The sequence below is a fragment of the Juglans regia genome, chromosome 8 (genome assembly GCF_001411555.2).
Source record: "Juglans regia cultivar Chandler chromosome 8, Walnut 2.0, whole genome shotgun sequence".
NCBI classification, from domain to species: domain Eukaryota; kingdom Viridiplantae; phylum Streptophyta; class Magnoliopsida; order Fagales; family Juglandaceae; genus Juglans; species Juglans regia.
In genome coordinates this window covers 29407120-29426370 of record NC_049908.1, presented here as the reverse complement: position 1 = coordinate 29426370, position 19251 = coordinate 29407120, and the positions used below count along the sequence as shown (strand labels likewise).

Below are 19251 nucleotides of genomic sequence, written 5' to 3'. Positions count from 1 at the left end.
TATATATATAAGATCACTAGTATTAAACTAGCTAAATATCAGTGAAATTTAAAATATAGTTAAATTTTGTATAAATGACTTATATTGGACTAGCTAAAAACTTTTAGCTTAGACTTTGAGCTACAGTCACTCAAAATGAAGTTTTAAAGTTGTAGAGTCATTATTCATCTATCAAACTCATATTTTATTCAAAAATAATCAACAAAACTTTATTCCATCATTTTTAAAACTTTCATTAGTAAACAAGGCTATATTATATCCAGATTTTCCGAAAAATAATTTTGTAAACAAGGTTCTATTATGTTGGATAATTAGGTTAATATAAAAAACATTTGAGAAACAATAATTAGCATTGTTTTCAATAAAATCTACTTTCTGGCTATTCATATTGAATGGGTGCACATATTAGTACACAGAATCGCTTACGATTAGATTTTTTCAAGAAAAAAATAAAGCAAAAAGTTCGAATCAATCACATACGACACAAAATTTATATAGACGTTCAACAATGTGCTTACGTCCACATCCATGAAACTCGTGCAAATGATTTTTTTCGGATGATAGTAAAAGATACAATGTGGCGAGTGTACAAATGTTTAATATAATATATAGTAAACCCTAATTAGCGGGTCGGATTGAATTAAGAGCCAAAAAAGGGGGTCAAAAATTTTTCAGTGCCCTTTTTAAGATAGAAAATGTATATTCATCCCTTTAGAAACGATGAATTAATGCAAATTTGAGTTTGAGTTGATAATTGGACACATGGTCCTTCACAACATAAAAATTTCAAAGAATTAGTGCATTGAGTTACTGCCTTCTTCTTGTATCACAAATCTTTCACTTGTTCTACCCTTTTCAAATTCACTATCCAAGAGAAAATTAGAAGGAAAAAAATGTTAATGGAGCTTGAATTCCTGAGCCTCCACTTCAACCCAGTTGCAGCTGGATGTCTGAATCGTCTATGGTCTCCTCTATAACGCCAATGCAAGTTCCTACAGACTTTCCCATGGACATGGCCTCTGCAAGCTTAGCTCGTGCTAATTCATGGCGCCGCAGAAGTAGGACTGTATTCAGTACAGACCATCTGACTTGGGAATCCGCTTTCTTCTGTGTGAAGGCCAAGCTTTTAAGTAGCATGTCCAACTGTTCAATCATTAACGATCGAGTTCAATTAATAATATGTATAATTTGCTTAGTTTGTCAAATAAGTAAGAACTAGTACAAACCTTGTTAATGTCAGCAAGGCCTCCCTCAGCAATTCCATATAAAAGATACTCAGCCGCCACACCCGCCAGTGCTATACATGAGAATCTGTTCAGTGTCTGGAAAACAAAAGTATTTGTTTCCAGGGAGATAAAACTCATTATTTTCAATAAAAAAAACTAAATATTTTTTAAGAGTAACATTAAATGAAATAGGTTACAGGCATGTATATGTGTATATATATATATATATATATATAAGCTTTAAGAATGCTGTGACATACTGTAGCAGATACTTTTCCTGCATTAACCTGCATGACATGGAAGGGGAGGTAACATTCAGTAACAAGAAGGCAAAACACTATTTATATTGGTAATAAAGATTTCTTTTTTATATATTTTTTAAGAATATAGCGGCTATCAAGTTATAAGTTTGTATATAGAAGCATTCAGCTTGCTCATTAGAACTAACCGAACCCCCTCCAATGAAACCTTTTGAATTCCACTTTTACATAGACCACTTCCCTTATCAAAGGTTAAGCTGCTATTGTTTAGCCATGCTTGATTAAATCTAAGCATCACCAGGTCCTATGCATTAAGTCAATGGATCAGACCAATCCCAAAGAATTTATTCTAGAAAAAATGCCACAATCTCTGTATGTAAAGTTCTATTATTTATTGTTTGATCAATGATACCGTGACAGTATCCAACATACTTGTTACTTTTAGGTATACTAATTGGGTAAGGGACACAATTCCATTACCTCGATGGCTACAAGATCTTATCAACGCCCATGAATGATAAATTATATATCAAATTGCCGAAATGGAAAGACTGGATGTTATCATATAACTTTGTGTCGACAAAGTTAATGAGTTGAGTAGAAGACTCGACCTGCTGAGAGTTGCCACAGGTTTAACCTGTGACAACAAAGACAATAGACAATAACTCCCTCAAGTTGACTTGTGACAAGACCCAAAAGAGCTTTGAGCTCTGCTACAACGTCAGATCCAATTCATAGCAATTAGTTCTGGATAAAAGCAGCAGAGCCATGGCATCATCAAGTGCCTTTTGTTGAGAAGGAACTTGAAATGAAACCTGACCTTCCATAAAATAAGTATCTAACTTAATAGAACCCAAAACAGCAGCGAGACAGAAAATAGACTAGGAACAGAAGAAATTATGTAACTAAAATCAGATTAAAGAAAACAAACTCACTTCTTCAACAAATTCAAAATCCACAAAAGCAGTCCCAGCTTGAACATTTAGAGATCCTTCCTTCTTCAAAGCTTCCAAACTAGTTAGTGTGTATCCTTTGGGAAGAATGCCTACTAAGTAAGCGATTAAGAAATGGCCAGCTTCATGCTGCACATGAAGTCCATATTGACATGACAAACAGTTATAAAACTTATCAGAAGATAGGTAATACTGTAATGAACATACAACACGATAATCTTACAGAACTAAGCAGCCCTGAACATGTTATGGCCTTTGAAACGAGAACATAGCATGAATGTCATCACCAAATAAATGTAGAATGGTCTCAGCATAGTGTCATTGGATAGTTATTCCTATAAAAACATAATGAGCAAATGCAATGCACTGCCACACAATGAGAGAGGTATCTTACTTGAACAACCCTATTGTGGTACTTCTGACTAAATGTGTGCCCAATTGTATCAAGAACCAAGCTACCAACACCTCCATCAAAAGAGACCTAGAAACAACCAATATTGTAAGATTCTAGTATTAGTATGGTAAAGACAATTCGACCTTGTCTCCACTGTTAGTGATTTAAGCAACACGTGAGTGGGTGAGTCAGCCAACGAAATAATTTTAAGTGCCTCCAAGAATAACACAACATATTGGTACTAAGCCAAAAGCACACAATTTCAGAATAAAACAAGTCCTTGGAACATAGTTTCAGAAAAGGGTCTTGGGTAGAGGGAGGGAGGGGGAGAGAGAGAGAGAGAGAACGGAATTACTGAATCCAGTGTCCATAGAAACAGCAGCCCCAGAGAAAAATATAGAACTTCTTGTGGGTTAAAGCCAAGCACATTCCAGGCAGCAAGCCCTCCCAGAGCAGCAGCAAGTTGCAGGTTTCTTTCTATTGAACCAAGTGTAGCATCCACCGGTGACAAAAGAGACGATGCTTCGATTCCATTCAGCCTCAATTCATCCAAGGAATAAAGTCTTTGGGGCACCTGCATCATTGACTCCCTTGTATGACGAAGAACCTATCTTTATCAACTTTGGACAAGTAAACAGGGAGAACAACTATCTACTAGCGATATGCAGATACATAAAACTCTATAACAATGAATTACAATTCTATTTCCGAATCATAAATCAGACTACATCTTAGCCAATTTGCAGCTAGACTCATCCAAGATTGCAAAGACAATTTTCCTCTATTTTACATCAAGATGATTCTGCTAAGCACATTAACGTTGCAGAAACTTACAAATTTCCTTTGCCATCGCAATTTCTAAAAATTCATCCAAAACAACAACCAGGAACTAACTCTCACAGACCTGTCTAGCACCCCCAAAGCATCGAAGCCCCCCAGGCTTGCCTTGCAAATCCTTAGCAAGTGAGAGTGCTGCCCTGTCGTCGTCCTCGGCCAGCTTCTTATCCAGTTGCTCCAAAGCCTGTCGCCTCGAGACACCAACCTCAGACGAGCATATGATACCGAATGTTGTGAGTCTCAGTTGCGGCCGACATGACAAACCAGCATAATAGGCCACAGTTCCCATCCAAATAAAACTCAAAAGAAGTGAATTCATTACATAACCCAGCATGTTTAAGACATTGTTTGCGGTAGTCGTTCTCAACCACTCATAACAAAAATAAAAGGATATATCATTTACATCATGAAATAAAAACAATATAAATTAATTATATATATATATATATATATATATATATATGTATCTTCATATTTATAAAGAATCCCATTATACAGTGAATAGCATTTGACTAAAATGGAATTTACCCAGAAAATAAGTATACAGAGCAAATGATCTATTCAATGGATTCAGCAATTTCATTCCAGAAATATAACGTAATCCAATACAAACGAAATGGATTGAATTATTGGTCTATCTATTCATATGAAAAATAATGTATTTATAAAAATATTAAGATTATTTTCTATAATTAAAGAAACGGACCCCATGCTCTGGTTCCTTTTTTTTTTTTTTAACGACAAAAGAAAATATCAGTTAATACTTAATATCCCACCCAGAAAATTTAAAAAATATATTCATATGAATTTTTATCTTTACGTCAAAAATGGAAGCTCATCAAAATATCAAATTTTAAATATATTGTGAGTTGCTTTTGAAGAAATTCATAGAACTTAACTCATCTCATAAAATTAGTTCCACAAGAGAAAATTGTTTATTTTTTATAAACATGCCCAAAACCTTGCCTACAGACAATATGATATTATTCCTCAACACCCTTTCTCACGTGCAGACCAGTATTTTTTCTGATCCTTATCAAGAGATAAGTAGTGTGGACTCTCATTCGCCTGTGGCAGGGTCTAATATCATGAAGAAATTTATAAACTTAATTCATCTCATAAAACCGGTTTCATAATAGAGGATTGTTCATTCTTTATAAACATGTCCAAGACTTTATCTACAGGAAATGTGGAATTATTCTTCAACACCCTCATTCACGTGCAGACCAGTATTTTTTCTGATCCTTGTCATGAGGTAAGTAGTGTAGATTCCCATTCGTCTTGTGGCAGACTTTGGTACAATGAAAAAATTCATGAACCTAACTCATCTCATAAAACCGATTCAACAAGAAATGATTGTTCATTCTTTATAAACATGTTCAAAACCTTATATACAAATAATATAAGATTATTCTTCAGCAGTTTTAGCAATGACTTCGACTCTTGGATTATTTTTTCAATTATCTATTTATGATGTCTGTTCATGAGATTTTTAAATGATTATTTAATTTGAAAATTCTAAGGCAGATCCATGTAACAGATGATAATACTGTTACTGGCCTGATATTCAAAAATGAAATACTTGTGAGAGAAGTCTCTCAAAAGCGACATGTTTAGATTCAAAACTCATCTTAATTCATATAATTTTATCATTATAATTTTTTTAAATTCTCATATAAAATATAATAAACAATTCAATTTATTCAAATTCTAAAATAATAATAATATTTTATTTTACTCATTTAAAATCATCTCAACTCATCTTTAAATCCAAACAAGACCAAATCCATCCATCGCACCCAATATAACTCACTTCCCCTCCTCAAAGGATATCATTACTTTTTCAAAAACAAGTTATGTTTTCCATTTGAGACTTCTGGCACAGTCAAATTAATCAAGTGTTAGCCACAGGCCCACAAGGCCATAACTACTAGTATGAACAACTCACTTATCAATGGTCTTATTTTGTAAGCCATGTCTGATCACTAGTAATAATACGCAGCTGTGTGATGAATAGAGCTGTTCTTCTTCCAACAGACTTCATGCCTGATTTTAACATCATTTCATTGTGTTGTTAATAATGTTACAATGAATTACTTAGGTTACAAACCGCTGTTTTTTTTTTCGCATTATGTTTCAGGTGGAGGCTTGACTATGTACAAAATTGGTTGGGATTCACAAAGTTCCAGTGCGAAACTCAAGTGAGATAGATGGGGAAAAACTTCCTCGCACGCCATACTCATATAGCACAGTAACTCAAAAGCCCTATCCAGGAAAAGATGGAAAACGCATAGCAAAAATCACGAGATCGCCTGACGACGAACTTCATTGAGTAAACCTCTCTCAACTACAAAAAACCAATCTCTCAAATGGATACTTGTATCCAGTGTGTCAACCTATAATCATATTTGGTTGTGAATTGGTGAAGATACAGACACGGTCTGAACAGTTGCAAAAGTCGATAAATTCTTTTCATTGACAAAAAGGTACCATCAAAATTCATATGACAAAAGGAGGAAATTGCAATGCTGATATACATTACAAATGTGAAACAACTAAGCTAGACCTAGAACTCCTGAGAAGCAGATCCAATCTCACCCTTCCCTTTCCCAACCTTCTTGGGCAGAAGAGTCTGGTGGATATTAGGCAGTACACCTCCATTGGCAATGGTAACAGAGCCCAAAAGCTTGCTCAGCTCCTCATCGTTTCTCACTGCAAGTTGGATGTGCCTCGGCACAATTCTGTTCTTCTTGTTGTCTCTCGCCGCGTTACCAGCAAGCTCCAACACCTGAACATACATCAAACGCCATAATTAGACTCACATCAAAAGTGATAACCCAATTGAGTTTAAAAGAAGATCGACCAACAAAGATAAGTCCACAAAGGAGAGCAAAAACCATTTGATTATCTAATTTCAAAATCCAATCCCAACAAAAATCACTAAATTAAAATCCCAAACACCAATTCCAAACGTAAAACATCAGAACTCAAACAAACCCTAAAATCATACACGAGAATATTTTGGCCCAGCCATCAAAACCAAAATAAATTAGAACCAAAAAGAAGAAACGGACCTCAGCAGCGAGGTATTCGAGCACGGCCGAGAGGTATACGGGAGCTCCGGCACCAACACGCTCAGCATACTTGCCAGCCTTGAGAAATCTAGCGATTCTCCCAACCGGGAACTGAAGTCCAGCCTTCTGCGACCTAGACACCGACTTCGAGGCCTTCGGCTTGCCCCTCCCACCCTTGGTCGAGCCACCTCCGCCCGTCGAACTCATCTCTACGCTGAATAATCGAACTCCAAATGGATCTCACGAATCGACGAAAAGTGTTGCAAATAAAGCCCCCAAAACCTACCACTTCCGCCAAATTTTCCCTGTGTGATGTGAGACTTGGAGCGTGTGGAAGGCGGGATTAGATTTATATAGGCGGTGAGAGCACAAGTTGATTCGTTGAGAGGGCACTCACGCGGATCGCCAGCGTGGCATCTACTCTTTGAAGATTCGCGGGAATAGCTTTAGGAATCGGAGTGTTCGATTTTTCGCGGTCTCTTTGGAGTCGGTGTGACATATTCTAAAACGACGTCGGTCGGTGCTTCACAAGTAACACCCATCGTTTTTCGTCTTACCAAATATATGGATATTTTTTGTCCCTTTTCTTTTAAACGAGAAATCAATGAAGATTACTTTTTTTTTTTACGCATTAAATAAAATTTGATATGAAAATCTATCACATCAACTAACCTAAAAAATATTTATGTTTAGCTATAAAAAAAATATTTATTTTTTAATTTTTTTTTATAGCTAATATCTTAAAATAAATTGTATATATACATACCAATTTGTATATAATAGAATTTTAGTATTCATGGTAAGACTTGAAATCCAAAAATGGGTAACAGAAATAGTTTAGCCAATGAGAAGTTTTTTTGGCATTTTGTTGTTGATTTCTTAAGGTGTTTGGCTAGTAAAGATAAGCTCAAATTAATGTAAATTCGTTGGCAAAAATTGGATAATTATATTCCACAAAAGTTAAAACTATCCTTTTAAGAAATAGAATTGTCGCCCAAAAGTTTCATGATTAGTGCAAAATGTCATGATTTTTTTTTAAAGTGTTAATCACGCGGTCTATCATATATTTCAAAAAGAAAATTCCACTCAAAAATTAACGAGTAGTGTTTTTGTCATAAAATTTTTTTATAAAAATAAACTCATAAACTGACGTGTCTTAAAATGTTAATCACGCGGTCTATCATATATTAAAGAGGCTGACTTAAAAATTTATGCATTAATAACACTAAAAATATCTCATTTATATAATTTTAGACTTTTAAAATATTTGAAAGATTTTAAAACACTTGACTCAATTTAAAATCATCCGCTTAATGTCCAAGATTTAAAATATAGGGATAAGGGAGAAGAAATATAAGTCCAATTTTGAAAATTTTAAATCTTACCTTTCGAGGCGGCAAAAAGTCGTTGCAAAAAGACATTTTTACCAAAGAATTTCAGATCGTCAGGGGTGATATCGCTGGAAGAAAAACACTATTATGCTCACTCCATTTGACTGCTGGTCAATTTTTTTTTTTTTTTGTTTTTACTTAGTGATTAAAAAAATGATTTTAAATGTATTGGTATATTTTTTTATTTTTTAAATGTATTTAAATATGTTTAAAAAAAGTGAAAAAAAAAAAACTTTTTTACGTTGGGCAATATACCCAGCGGTGAAGATGGGGGGCGGCATAGTAGCTGCACCCTCGCTGGAATAGCTTGATTTATTTTCCACAGACATCCTTTGTGTGACCAGGCCTGTATTTTCCATGATGGTGTGCCATGGAAAAGAAGCTCGTGGGAAAAGACTAAGGTTTCGTTTGGATCATTAACCTATCTCAACTCATCATTATAATTTTTTCAAATTCTAACACAAAATATAATAAACAATTCAATTTTTTCAAATCCTAAAATAATAATAATATTAAAAAATAATATTCTAACAATATTTTATCATCTCAACTCAACTCAACTCAACTCACTTCAACATCCAAACTCAACTTACTAATCTGCAAATCGAAGAAACCCAAAAGAAAAGAAAGCGAAAGGAAAAGAGGCGAGTGAGGTATTGAGAGTTGGTCCATCCATGCATGCAACACAAATTATAAGAAAAATGCTGCATGGTCATGAGAGAGAGTGATGATCTCTGTGTGTTAATTATATATAGGTTTGAAGGGGGAATGGATACTGGACAAGAATCCAATAAGTACTGTTTCTAGCTTGTAATTGTCGACCCAACGCCTGCCAATGCTTCCAAAAGCTCTCCCAGAACGTAGCCCTTTTTTACAGTAATGTTCATTGAAAGTAACATCATGTGGCATGGTTCATGCATGAATCTTATTTTGCAATACTATTTCGTTTCAAACAAAAATGATTGGTCTCTTGGGAATCCGACAAGAGTAAAAATCCTATTATTATTATTATTAGCATTTCCCTTGCTTTCATTTTATTGGTTGCTTTAGCTAAAATAAATCGTAAAATAATATCATGTGACCCTTTTCCTTTATTTATTATATGAGTATAGTACGACTTTATTATAATTTGAGTCATGTTATAAACAAGAAAGTGCATGGGATTATCAGAATAAAACGTAAGTAGTACTGTATTTTTTATTTTTCTTGTTTGTAATTATAATTTGTTTGTAATCTCACAGCACAGCTCATTGACTTTTTCACCACCATAGCCAACCCAAATTCTAATGTCAAAAAGTCAAAGTCACTTCTCCGATTGAAATGATATTCTTGTGTTAATTCACTTCATTGTAATGTTGCTACAATTTGTCACTTAATAGTTTATTCATCTTTTATTTAAATTATGTGACAACTTGTAATATTTTTTTGATGATCAATTTGTATTTTTGGAATAGTTTTTATCTTAATTTGTATTATTGTAATATCTTAGTTAAGATTATTAGTTCCAACTTAGTATTATATAATTTGTATTATTGTAAAAAAAAATTTATTCGTATTTTTTTAGTTAATTTTTGGGCACAAAATGACCCAGAAATAGGTTCTAGGTCGGTTTGGCCCATTACAATGTTATGGGCCGAGGGCTCTTTTAAAACCCTAGCATCCAAACGGGATACCCCCGCCCCCCTTGCACAGGGGCAGGAAGGGGGCTTTCCCGGCCCATAAGATGTAGGTAGCACCCCTAAGTTGGAAGTTTTGGTAAACTATGTCCTTTGGGGGATCCTTTGATAAAATAATCTGTGTCTAGGGGTTTGTTTCATTGGTAGCTTAGTTATACTTTGTTCTTCTTTAGGACGGGCTTCATTGATGCTAGAATTAGTTTTTAAGTTAATAGGTTGTTGTTAAAGAGTTTGGAAGTGTCGGGGTGATGTAACTAGCTAGTAAGGTAGATCCACCAATGTGATGAACAGGAAGAGAGAGTAAAACTGGGGTTGGAACTTCTTCGAATGAGCTCAAGTTGATTTTCCATGATTTATGTTTCAATCTCAGTACTTTTGGCCCTTCTCTGTCCTTGCAGGAGAGTCTTGGATGCTCTTAGTTTTTATTCTTCGAGTTGTGTCAGATTTTGGGTCAAGAAGTTTAGTCTCTCTTTGGACCTGTATGTTAGAACAATTATCTCTTACAAGTTAAGTTCATGCTTTGGCTTCGTTTGGATCATCAATTACTCTCAACTCATCATTATAATTTTTTCATATCTCAACATAAAATATAATAAACAATTCAACTTTTTCAAATCTCAAAATAATAATAATATTAAAAAATAATATTCTAACAATATTTATTATCTCAACTCAACTCAACTCAACTTACTTCAACATCCAAACTCACCTATGTGTTTTTACTTGGAATTATGTAGCAAATAGTTATTTTCAACAAATGGTATCACCTTGTTAATAAACAGTGTTATTATATAAATTATGTGTACTCTCTATAGTTTTACATTCCAAATTTTTTTAAAATAATAAAAGATAGAGACAACATGCAAATATCATAATATCTAAGAAAGATATCCATATTATCCACCATCGATATTTAATATTGTAGAAGTCACATATCGTGTGCATCTTTCTCCATCTTATATAAAAAGTTTATCGAGGTTATTATTAATTAAAAAGCAAGACTAATCTCTAATATGCATTAATACAAGTTAATTCCACATGCTTAATCATATATATATTTTAATTTCACCATTGTAGGTTTTATTTAGATACCTTGTAGATGTGATAATTTATTCTATTCAATGTTATACTCTTAAATAAAATCTTACAGAATATTCATATTAATTAGTTTTACTTGTAAAACTCGTTAATTTTAACTAAAAAATAAAGGTAATTTGTTCCAAATTATTGCAATATGACTTTTAGGCCCGTTTAGATATTGGGTTGAGTTGAGATGGGTTAAATTTTTTTATGAATAGTAATGTGTTGAAATAGTAACTAGAGTGAGTTTTGTGGAGCCAACTTAAGCTGAGTTTAAATGTGTTTTGATATTCATATGAGTTTAGATATATTTATGGAAATTTGAAAAAGATTGTGGGTCTCCCATATAAAGAAGTGTTGAGTTAAAAAAAATTGTAGATCTCAGTGTAAAGATGTTTTGGGTTGAGTTAAGGCTTCGTTTGGATCCTTAAATGAGCTCAACTAAGGCTTCATTCAAGCTCCAAACAGAGCCTTAGTATCAAAAGTAACACAATCTGAGAAATTGAAATGTTTTGTCGATTCAATGAATAAAACTGTTCATAATCTTTTTTATTTATATTATTTTTTATAATCTCATGATCTACTATTAATGAACAATTCTATTCTAAAGTCTTTACATCATACATTATTTATGTGACATAATTTAATTTAAAAACTGAATTTTAAATTTTACAAATTAAATTATGCAATATAGATGATATGTACTGTAAAGACATTGAAATAACATTACCCGATATGGCGATATTAAATGATTGGAAATTTTTTTATGTTTATCAAACAATTATTTGATATCATTTAATTAAATGTTGAGAAGAATGGTGATTAGAATATCATTTTGCTTCGGTTAGTATTGTGTGAGGAGTTATGTTGTGTACAAGCTAGTGTAATACACCACTTACGGTAAGATTAATTATATTAAAAAAATGAGTTTATAATTTTTTTTTTATTTAAGCTGATGTGATGGACATCCATATTAGTAGTATAATTGATATTGTCAATAATAAAAAAAGACTTGCAAATATAAGGGATTAGTGTTCCCATGAGTGATGCATTTTGCATTTTTTGCTCTTTCTCCAAAATGTGCATACAATGCCATGTCGCATTAGATATTTGCAGATGTTTGATAGCTGACTAGTTTTTTTAAAAAATATTGCTTAGTTTTAGGACTAGTTTGGTTATTGAGAATATTTTCAGAATACTTCACTACTATTCATCATTTTATTATTACTTTTTACTTACTTTTCATTACTATTCATTATTATTCAATATTCTATCATTATTTTTTTATTATTTTTTTTCTATTATTCACAGAATAGCTTAGAATACCCTAATACACCTAATATCAAGAGAGATGAAGAGAGCATGCGCATCTTTTATCTCTTTTTCACCGTTTTGGTGTGAGAGTATCATTATAAATGACATCAGACATCATCTAAATTCATTCAAAGAATGGACAGTGAGAAAATTTATCGATCAAAAAATCGATACGCGTACAACCTAACGCATTGGGCAGCGACAACGCAAGCTTTTAGCAATATCCCTCTTATCCAAATTTCGACATCCTTATTACAATGCCACAGTGGAAAAGATCCGCCTTTATCTTGTTAATCATGTAGTTCTCCATCTATGTATTGAACTGCTTTATGTTCTAATATATCACTAGCAACTTCCCAAAAAAAAAAAAAAAGCCACAGGTCCACAGCCACACCACTTGGCACTGATAAAGTAAAGTGTCATTTCCATTAAAAAGAAAGGAAAACAGAAGACATCTCATGAGCTTTGTGAAGAGCCACCCTTCTTGTAGGACTTCTCTTTTTTCTTTTTCTTTTTATTATTATTATTTTAATTTTTTTATAGGACTCTTGTAGAACTTCTCTTAAAGTTGCATGCCAAAAGCAAATTAATGGGTGCAAAAATGAACTTTACCTCAAAATTAACAAAAAAGGAATTATGTGAGACAAACAAAACTCAACAGATAAATAGCATCCAATGTTTAAATAGGACAATTAGGTGAATGTGTTTTAATAGTATGTTTTTTCTAAATGTTTTTTTTTATCATAATATAAAAAGTAAGAAAAACAAAATTACACCTTGATCATATGATGAAATATGGTATCGATTTCGATACTTTGACACTCTAATTTGAAATTTTAGACCCGTTTGGATAGTAAAAGTATTTTATCTCATTTCATCTAATTATTATAAGTTTTTAAATTTTTTATACAAAATATAATAAATAAATCAACTTCTTTAAATTATAAAATAATGATAATATTAAAAAATAATATTCTGATAATATTTTATTTAATTTTTAACTTTAATCTAAAATTATTTTATCTCATCTTATCTCATCTATTATTCAATTTGATAAGATCCAAAAATGATCTAATAAGATCCAGAATGATCTAAGGTCTGTCTCAACTCACCATCTAATCTCAACTTTATAAGGTCGAGAATGATCTAATACTCTTCATGCGCATTCATATTTTTTTTAAGACCTAAAAAATAATACTAAGGTCAAATCGATCATTTGGAGCCTTAAGAATGCGTGTGTGAGAAGGCACGGCAAGATTTTTCGTAAAAAGTTGTCTTGGCTCTATAGACATTAAAATCTGAAGTTTCAATACAATTTCATAGATAAGATGAAATAAAATAAGATGAAAGAATATTAAAGTTAAAAATTAAATAAAATATTATTAAAATATATTTTTTTAATATAATTTTTTTAGATTTACAAAAATTAAATTATTTATTTTATTTTATATAAGAATTTGATAAATTTGTAATGATTAGATGAGATGAGATGAACTGAGTTAAGAGAAATTGTAAAAACAAACGAGACATTAAAGTGATTGACTTCGTTGGAGAGTGAGATAAGATGATAAATTTATGAATAATAGTCAAATGATTTGAGTTAAAATATTTTATTATCTTTTGAAAAATGTGAGAGAAAAGTTGAATAAGAATACAACTAAAATTTTATTAGAATATAATTTTATTTTAAAATTTGACTGATATTTAGAAAAGAAATTATGAGATCTTTTGAGAAAGAGATGAAATTTGATGGTTCCCAAACAACTCCTGGATCTAAAGTTATTGTTTAAAGTCTATGCCTTAAAGTATTACAGAGATGAATATATAAAGTGAGTTTTACCAAAATTATAAGTATTTAATATTATTAAAAATATCTATGTCAAAAACAATAAAACTCTGTTTAGATGTTGAGTTGAGTTGAAATGAGTCGAGTTCTTTATAAATAGTAATAAGTTGAAATGGTGAAATGAGTTTTGTGAAGTCTATTTAAGATAAATTTAGATGTATTTTTTAAAAGTTAAAAAAGGTTGTGGGTTCTGCATGTAAAAAAATATTAAATTAAAAAAAATTATGACTCTAACGTGTAAAAAAGTTTTAAGTTAAAGTGAATTTAATAATTTAAAAATTAAATATTTAAATATTAGAATCAATTTAAAATTAAACTGATAATCTTAATCCATAATGCATCACCTTAAACGGTAATAATTACAACAAGAATAAAAAAGGAAACAAAGTTTTTTCTTTTTTGTTCACTAAAAAAAAAAAAAAAAAGGCATTACCAACTACCAAGTTGTGTGGAAGTGCTTTATTCCCTTCTGATTTGTTAAACAATACAATCAGAAACACGGAATGAAAAAGAAATCGGTAGGTGATGGAACAGATCAGGACCAAACAAATAGCTTAGTTAAAGCCCCCAAGTACCCCCCCAACCCCTTCCCAAAGTTAGACAAAACTGCCTCTCCCTTTCAAAGGTACTTTCGTCTATTAAAGCTGCCAAAAAGGGTACAAAAGTCATTCAGCATAGCTACAGCTGAAGCCCCTACGAAATCCTTTTGTCACGTGCTCCGTCGTCTGCCGGAAGTACGGAATCCCCATGTTTATGTCTTTATGAGTTGGAAAATGAATATAAAAATTTGATATTTGTAAGATTAGAGTGTCAAAATTTCGTGCATTCTATTTGAAAAAAGTTGTTAAATTTAAAATTTATATAAAAAAATTATTTTTTAAATAATAAATCTTACATTTTTTTAAGAGAATATACAGATTTTACAGATTGTATCTAACATTACTTAATGATTATAGAGTCTTCAAGTTTTACATAAGATAAGGCTTCATTTGGTTATCAAACTCATCTCAACTCATCATTATAATTTTTTTAAATTTCAACATAAAATATAATAAATAATTCAATTTTTTAAAATCTCAAAATAATAATAATATTAAAAAATAATATTCTGATAATATTTTATCATCTTAACTTAACTCAACTCAGTCCAACATCTAAGCGCAGCCTTAAAAAATTAGGAGAAACTTGGAATACACATAAAGAAATCATTTTTTTTTAAAGATAATATGCAAAGTTGACATATAACATTACTTTTGTGAGTAAAGACTATATACTTTTAAGTAGGTGCTCTTATTTAAAATTTATAAGGTAGAAAATAAATAAATAAACATTCGGTATACTTTCGGTCATATTTGTTTATGTTATGTAATATTTTCCATCTTAAATTCAAGAAACTTAATACTCTTGTCTTGTCTCATAATATCATATTATTAAAACTAATACTTACTTAAATGATTTTAGTGAAATAATAACATTTTGTGAATTATATTGCATGAGTGATTAATCATTTTTTCTCATTTTTTGTTTTGATTTGAAATCATCTCTTTTGTTTTCACAACTCACCTCATCTAATTATTACAATTTTTTTAAATTTTCACATAAAATAAAATAAAACAATTCAATTTTTTTAATTTTAAAACAAAAATAATATTAAAAAAATATATTTTAATAATATTTTATTCAATTTTTTACTTTAATCTCAACTCATCTCATCCAAACGAGACTTTTTAAGGTTTAAAATAGAAAGATAAAAATACAAAGTCTCATGTGAGTTTTTCGATTAATATTAATTATTTAATAAATATTATAGAGTTTATTTAATATATTTATTCCTCTCTTATTTAAATTTTATCCCATTTATTATTAAAAAAAGGGTTAAAGAATTATGATAATCCATTTCCTTATAGAAACTGATTATTTCTTTTTTAATTTTTATTTACCTCATAAGTACTAAATAAACAAAAAACCAGAAAACGATTTTGTTTTTCAAATAATAATTATAGTTTAGATGGGTAAGTCGCACTCTACAGTTCCCTTTCATCCGCTCGCTTTGTCGTCTCTCTCGTCCGCATTGACCCCAGTCGTACTTTAGCATTTGTCTTTACATGTTTTCTAACGTGCGCGGTACGCTTCTGTTCTTATCATTCACCTCCCCTTTCTCATTCTCTCTCTTGCCCTCTTCATGTCTGTTTTATTGCACTGAGATTTAACATTATCTTCCGAGGGGGAAAAGGACAGAGATTAGGGGCAGTTTGCTTTGGAATGATGTGTTAAACAAGTGATCTTATTGAGAGAAAGAGATACTAGAAGTAAGATTAAGTGCCTGTTTGGTTTTCAATATATGAGGGCTCGCGAAGTGGGTGTTTTATGGTTCTCAGGAAGGATCTGTAATTGGGGTGTTTATTTGAGGTTTTTCTGTTGAACCTTTTCTTTGAAGGACCAGTTTTGATGGCCGGGAGTAATGAAGTCAACCGCAATGAGTCCAAGGTATTATCTGGATTTATACTTGATTTGTTCAATATCCGGACTGCATATCTCTTGTTTTGTGAGAGTTCTTGATGATTATGGGTTCAAATATGGAAGCTTTTGATGGGTTCATTTCGCCTTTTGGGTTTCCTTGGGCATTGCTCTCTTGAATAGTGATTTTTCTTTTCGAAAGTTGATTTCTGTTTTCTTATCTTTTTGTTGGACTAGTTTCGTTTGGGTTTGGGGCAGTTTCTTTTAGTTCATTGATGCTTCGTACTTTGGTTTCTGGGTGGTGCTTTTGTTCTTTAAAGTTGGATTTCCCCCTTATTTTGGTATGGTAGTGGGAGAGGCGTTTTTTCTTCTCTGTGGTTTTGCCCCCTGAAACTTTTCATAGGATATTTGTTGTGCTCTGATTGAGTTATGTCTTCATTACTTGGTTGTCTTGGGTTGGGTTTGTTATTTTATTTTTAACAAGTAGAACTTTTGTATTGTTAATTCAGTTTTGTTTTTGGAGTTTTTGGGTTTTTCGATTGGATGTGAAGATCATGCTGTGAAGGAAGGTGGTTTCTTGCTTGTTTGTGAGCGTTGAGATTATGTTTCTGCACTGGATGGTCGAATATCAGCTGATTTTTTGGAGAATATGATTTTGGTTTGAAGATTGTGTCGAAATGGTTTCTTGCTCATTTGTGGGGTAGGGTTATGTTGCGGCTGTTATTTTTTATTTCCCAATCAGTTGCATGTTGTTTCCTGATTTTTTTAAAAAAGGACAGAAAGTCTAGTGAACATAATACTTCCAATCATGGCAAAATGGTCCTCTATTTTATGATTAAATTGACTGTGATTTATTTCCGCTAGGTATATTTACTATTTTGTCATGTTAACCTATTATGCTGAATTGTGATGTTTTCTCATTTTTATTTCTTTCTTTTTCAACGTCTTTGTTTTTGTAAAGATGGTTGTACCTCTGAATACATGGGTCCTCATCTCCAATTTCAAGTTGGCTTACAATCTTCTTCGCCGCCCTGATGGCACTTTCAACCGGCACTTAGCAGAGTTCCTTGATAGGAAAGTACCAGCTAATGCAACACCGGTTGATGGGGTTTTCTCGTTTGATGTATTTATTAACAGAAGTACTAGCCTTCTTAGCCGGATCTATCGGCCAGCCCATGGGGAAGAACCTCAGATAAACATTACTGATCTTGAGAAGCCCGTGACTGCTGAGGTTGTCCCAGTCATAATCTTTTTTCATGGTGGAAGCTTTGCTCACTCCTCTGCAAACAGTACCATATATGACACTCTATGTCGCCGACTAGTGGGCATTTGTAAGGCTGTTGTGGTCTCTGTCAACTATCGCCGTGCACCCGAGAACAGGTATCCATGTGCCTATGATGATGGATGGGCTGCTCTTAACTGGGTTAATTCAAGGACATGGCTTCAAAGTAAGGACTCAAAGGTTCATATATACTTGGCTGGGGACAGTTCCGGAGGTAACATTGTACATCATGTTGCTTTACAAGCAGTAGAGTCAAACATTGAAGTTTTGGGTAATATACTGCTCAACCCAATGTTTGGTGGGGAAGAAAGAACTGAATCTGAGAAGCGATTTGATGGGAAATACTTCGTCACCATTCGAGACCGTGATTGGTATTGGAGAGCTTTTCTACCTGAAGGGGAAGATAGAGACCATCCAGCATGTAACCCATTTGGTCCAAAGGGTAAAATCCTTGAAGGAATTAAGTTCCCAAAGAGCCTTGTTGTGGTGGCTGGTTTGGACCTTATTCAGGACTGGCAGTTGGCATATGTCAAGGGGCTTGAGAAGGCTGGCCAAAAGGTGAAACTTCTATATCTGGAGAAGGCAACCATCGGCTTTTACTTGTTGCCTAATAATAACCACTTCTATACTGTCATGGATGAGATAAGTGCCTTTGTGGATTCCAACTGTTGATAGACTGAACTTTTGCCTGTAGGCAGCCATGCGTAACAAATGCTTGACATTCCTGTTGGGGTATTTAAGAGGTTGTGTGTGGTAAATAAATCTGTTAGTAATACCACTTTCAATTTTCATGGCGTCACTGGTATTCTGCTTCGTTGGGGTTTGGTTTGTCTTCCTGGTATAAGGAGGGCCAGGCCTGATTGTTGGGTGCAAAAGGTATGGTTCAGCATGTAGCTGGATCAAGATGTTTTAGTGGTGCATGTCCTTCTGTCCGGAAAACTACAGTTTTGGTTTGATGATATTTCTGTGGCGGCTGGAGCCACCTGACTTAGTTTAGCAGATACCAAGTTTAAGATTACCCATTCTGCCTTCCAGCAATGCTGGGATGGATGGAAGACGAGTGATGGGGTACATTTGGTGGCCGATCAATTGGGATCGGTGCCTTGCTTGTGTTATTTTCTGGGTAATTGAAACGTTTTCCTTTAAAATGTCCATGGTTTGTGATCCTGTATCATCGTACATATGTTCTAGCTTTGATATGAAGCATTTGCTTCTTTGCTTTTCCCTTTTTCCCCTTATTTTTCAGTGTAGGGAAGTTTTCTATGTTGTGTTCATGTTTGGCAGTGTACCTGTAATTGTAAATAGAATGCTAATGAACGTTAACAATATTCTACTTAATTTGTTTCCCCGTAGTTATTCCTTGAATGTTTTGTCAATGCAGCAAAGACCTGCAGTGTAGCATTTCCTGTATGTCTTAAACTTCTAATGGCAGACATACTAGGGGAATTATTTAGGCTTTTG

The 19251-nt window shown here is 32.7% G+C and overlaps 3 protein-coding genes across 4 annotated transcripts; 1 reads left to right on the top strand and 2 right to left on the bottom strand.

Annotated features, from left to right (window-relative positions):
• Window positions 1–672: 672 nt before the first annotated feature.
• Window positions 673–4016, bottom strand: LOC109004531. Of its 2 annotated transcripts, XM_018983102.2 has the most exons (7): window positions 3738–4016; window positions 3189–3407; window positions 2834–2920; window positions 2422–2568; window positions 1487–1513; window positions 1227–1322; window positions 673–1143 (listed from the first exon to the last, which is right to left on the bottom strand). In XM_018983102.2, exons 1-7 carry the CDS (start codon window positions 4002–4004, stop codon window positions 928–930), a joined length of 1059 nt encoding a protein of 352 aa, XP_018838647.2. In that variant the 5' UTR covers window positions 4005–4016; the 3' UTR covers window positions 673–927. The 2 variants fall into 2 exon arrangements, with proteins under 2 accessions (XP_018838647.2, XP_035549174.1); XM_035693281.1 differs by lacking the exon at window positions 2834–2920.
• A 2096-nt stretch (window positions 4017–6112) lies between these two features.
• Window positions 6113–7067, bottom strand: LOC109004532 (histone H2AX). Its single transcript, XM_018983105.2, has 2 exons — window positions 6745–7067; window positions 6113–6458 (listed from the first exon to the last, which is right to left on the bottom strand). The coding sequence occupies exons 1-2, from the start codon at window positions 6949–6951 to the stop codon at window positions 6237–6239; spliced, it is 429 nt and encodes a 142-aa protein (XP_018838650.1). The 5' UTR covers window positions 6952–7067; the 3' UTR covers window positions 6113–6236.
• Window positions 7068–16199: 9132 nt separating this feature from the next.
• On the top strand, window positions 16200–19128 carry LOC109004533 (gibberellin receptor GID1C). The gene is made up of 2 exons (XM_018983106.2): window positions 16200–16538; window positions 17470–19128. Exons 1-2 carry the CDS (start codon window positions 16500–16502, stop codon window positions 18460–18462), a joined length of 1032 nt encoding a protein of 343 aa, XP_018838651.1. The 5' UTR covers window positions 16200–16499; the 3' UTR covers window positions 18463–19128.
• Window positions 19129–19251: the final 123 nt, after the last annotated feature.

Coding starts and splice junctions, on each gene's coding strand:
- LOC109004532 (XM_018983105.2), bottom strand. CDS start 6,951: ATGAGTTCGACGGGCGGAGGTGGCTCGACCAAGGGTGGGAGGGGCAAG. Junction 6,459..6,744: donor TCGAATACCTCGCTGCTGAG/GTCCGTTTCTTC, acceptor ATGTATGTTCAG/GTGTTGGAGCTTGCTGGTAA.
- LOC109004531 (XM_018983102.2), bottom strand. CDS start 4,004: ATGCTGGGTTATGTAATGAATTCACTTCTTTTGAGTTTTATTTGGATG. Junction 2,569..2,833: donor ACCACAATAGGGTTGTTCAA/GTAAGATACCTC, acceptor CTTCATGTGCAG/CATGAAGCTGGCCATTTCTT. Junction 1,514..2,421: donor ATTTTGAATTTGTTGAAGAA/GTGAGTTTGTTT, acceptor CATGTCATGCAG/GTTAATGCAGGAAAAGTATC.
- LOC109004533 (XM_018983106.2), top strand. CDS start 16,500: ATGGCCGGGAGTAATGAAGTCAACCGCAATGAGTCCAAG. Junction 16,539..17,469: donor TCAACCGCAATGAGTCCAAG/GTATTATCTGGA, acceptor GTTTTTGTAAAG/ATGGTTGTACCTCTGAATAC.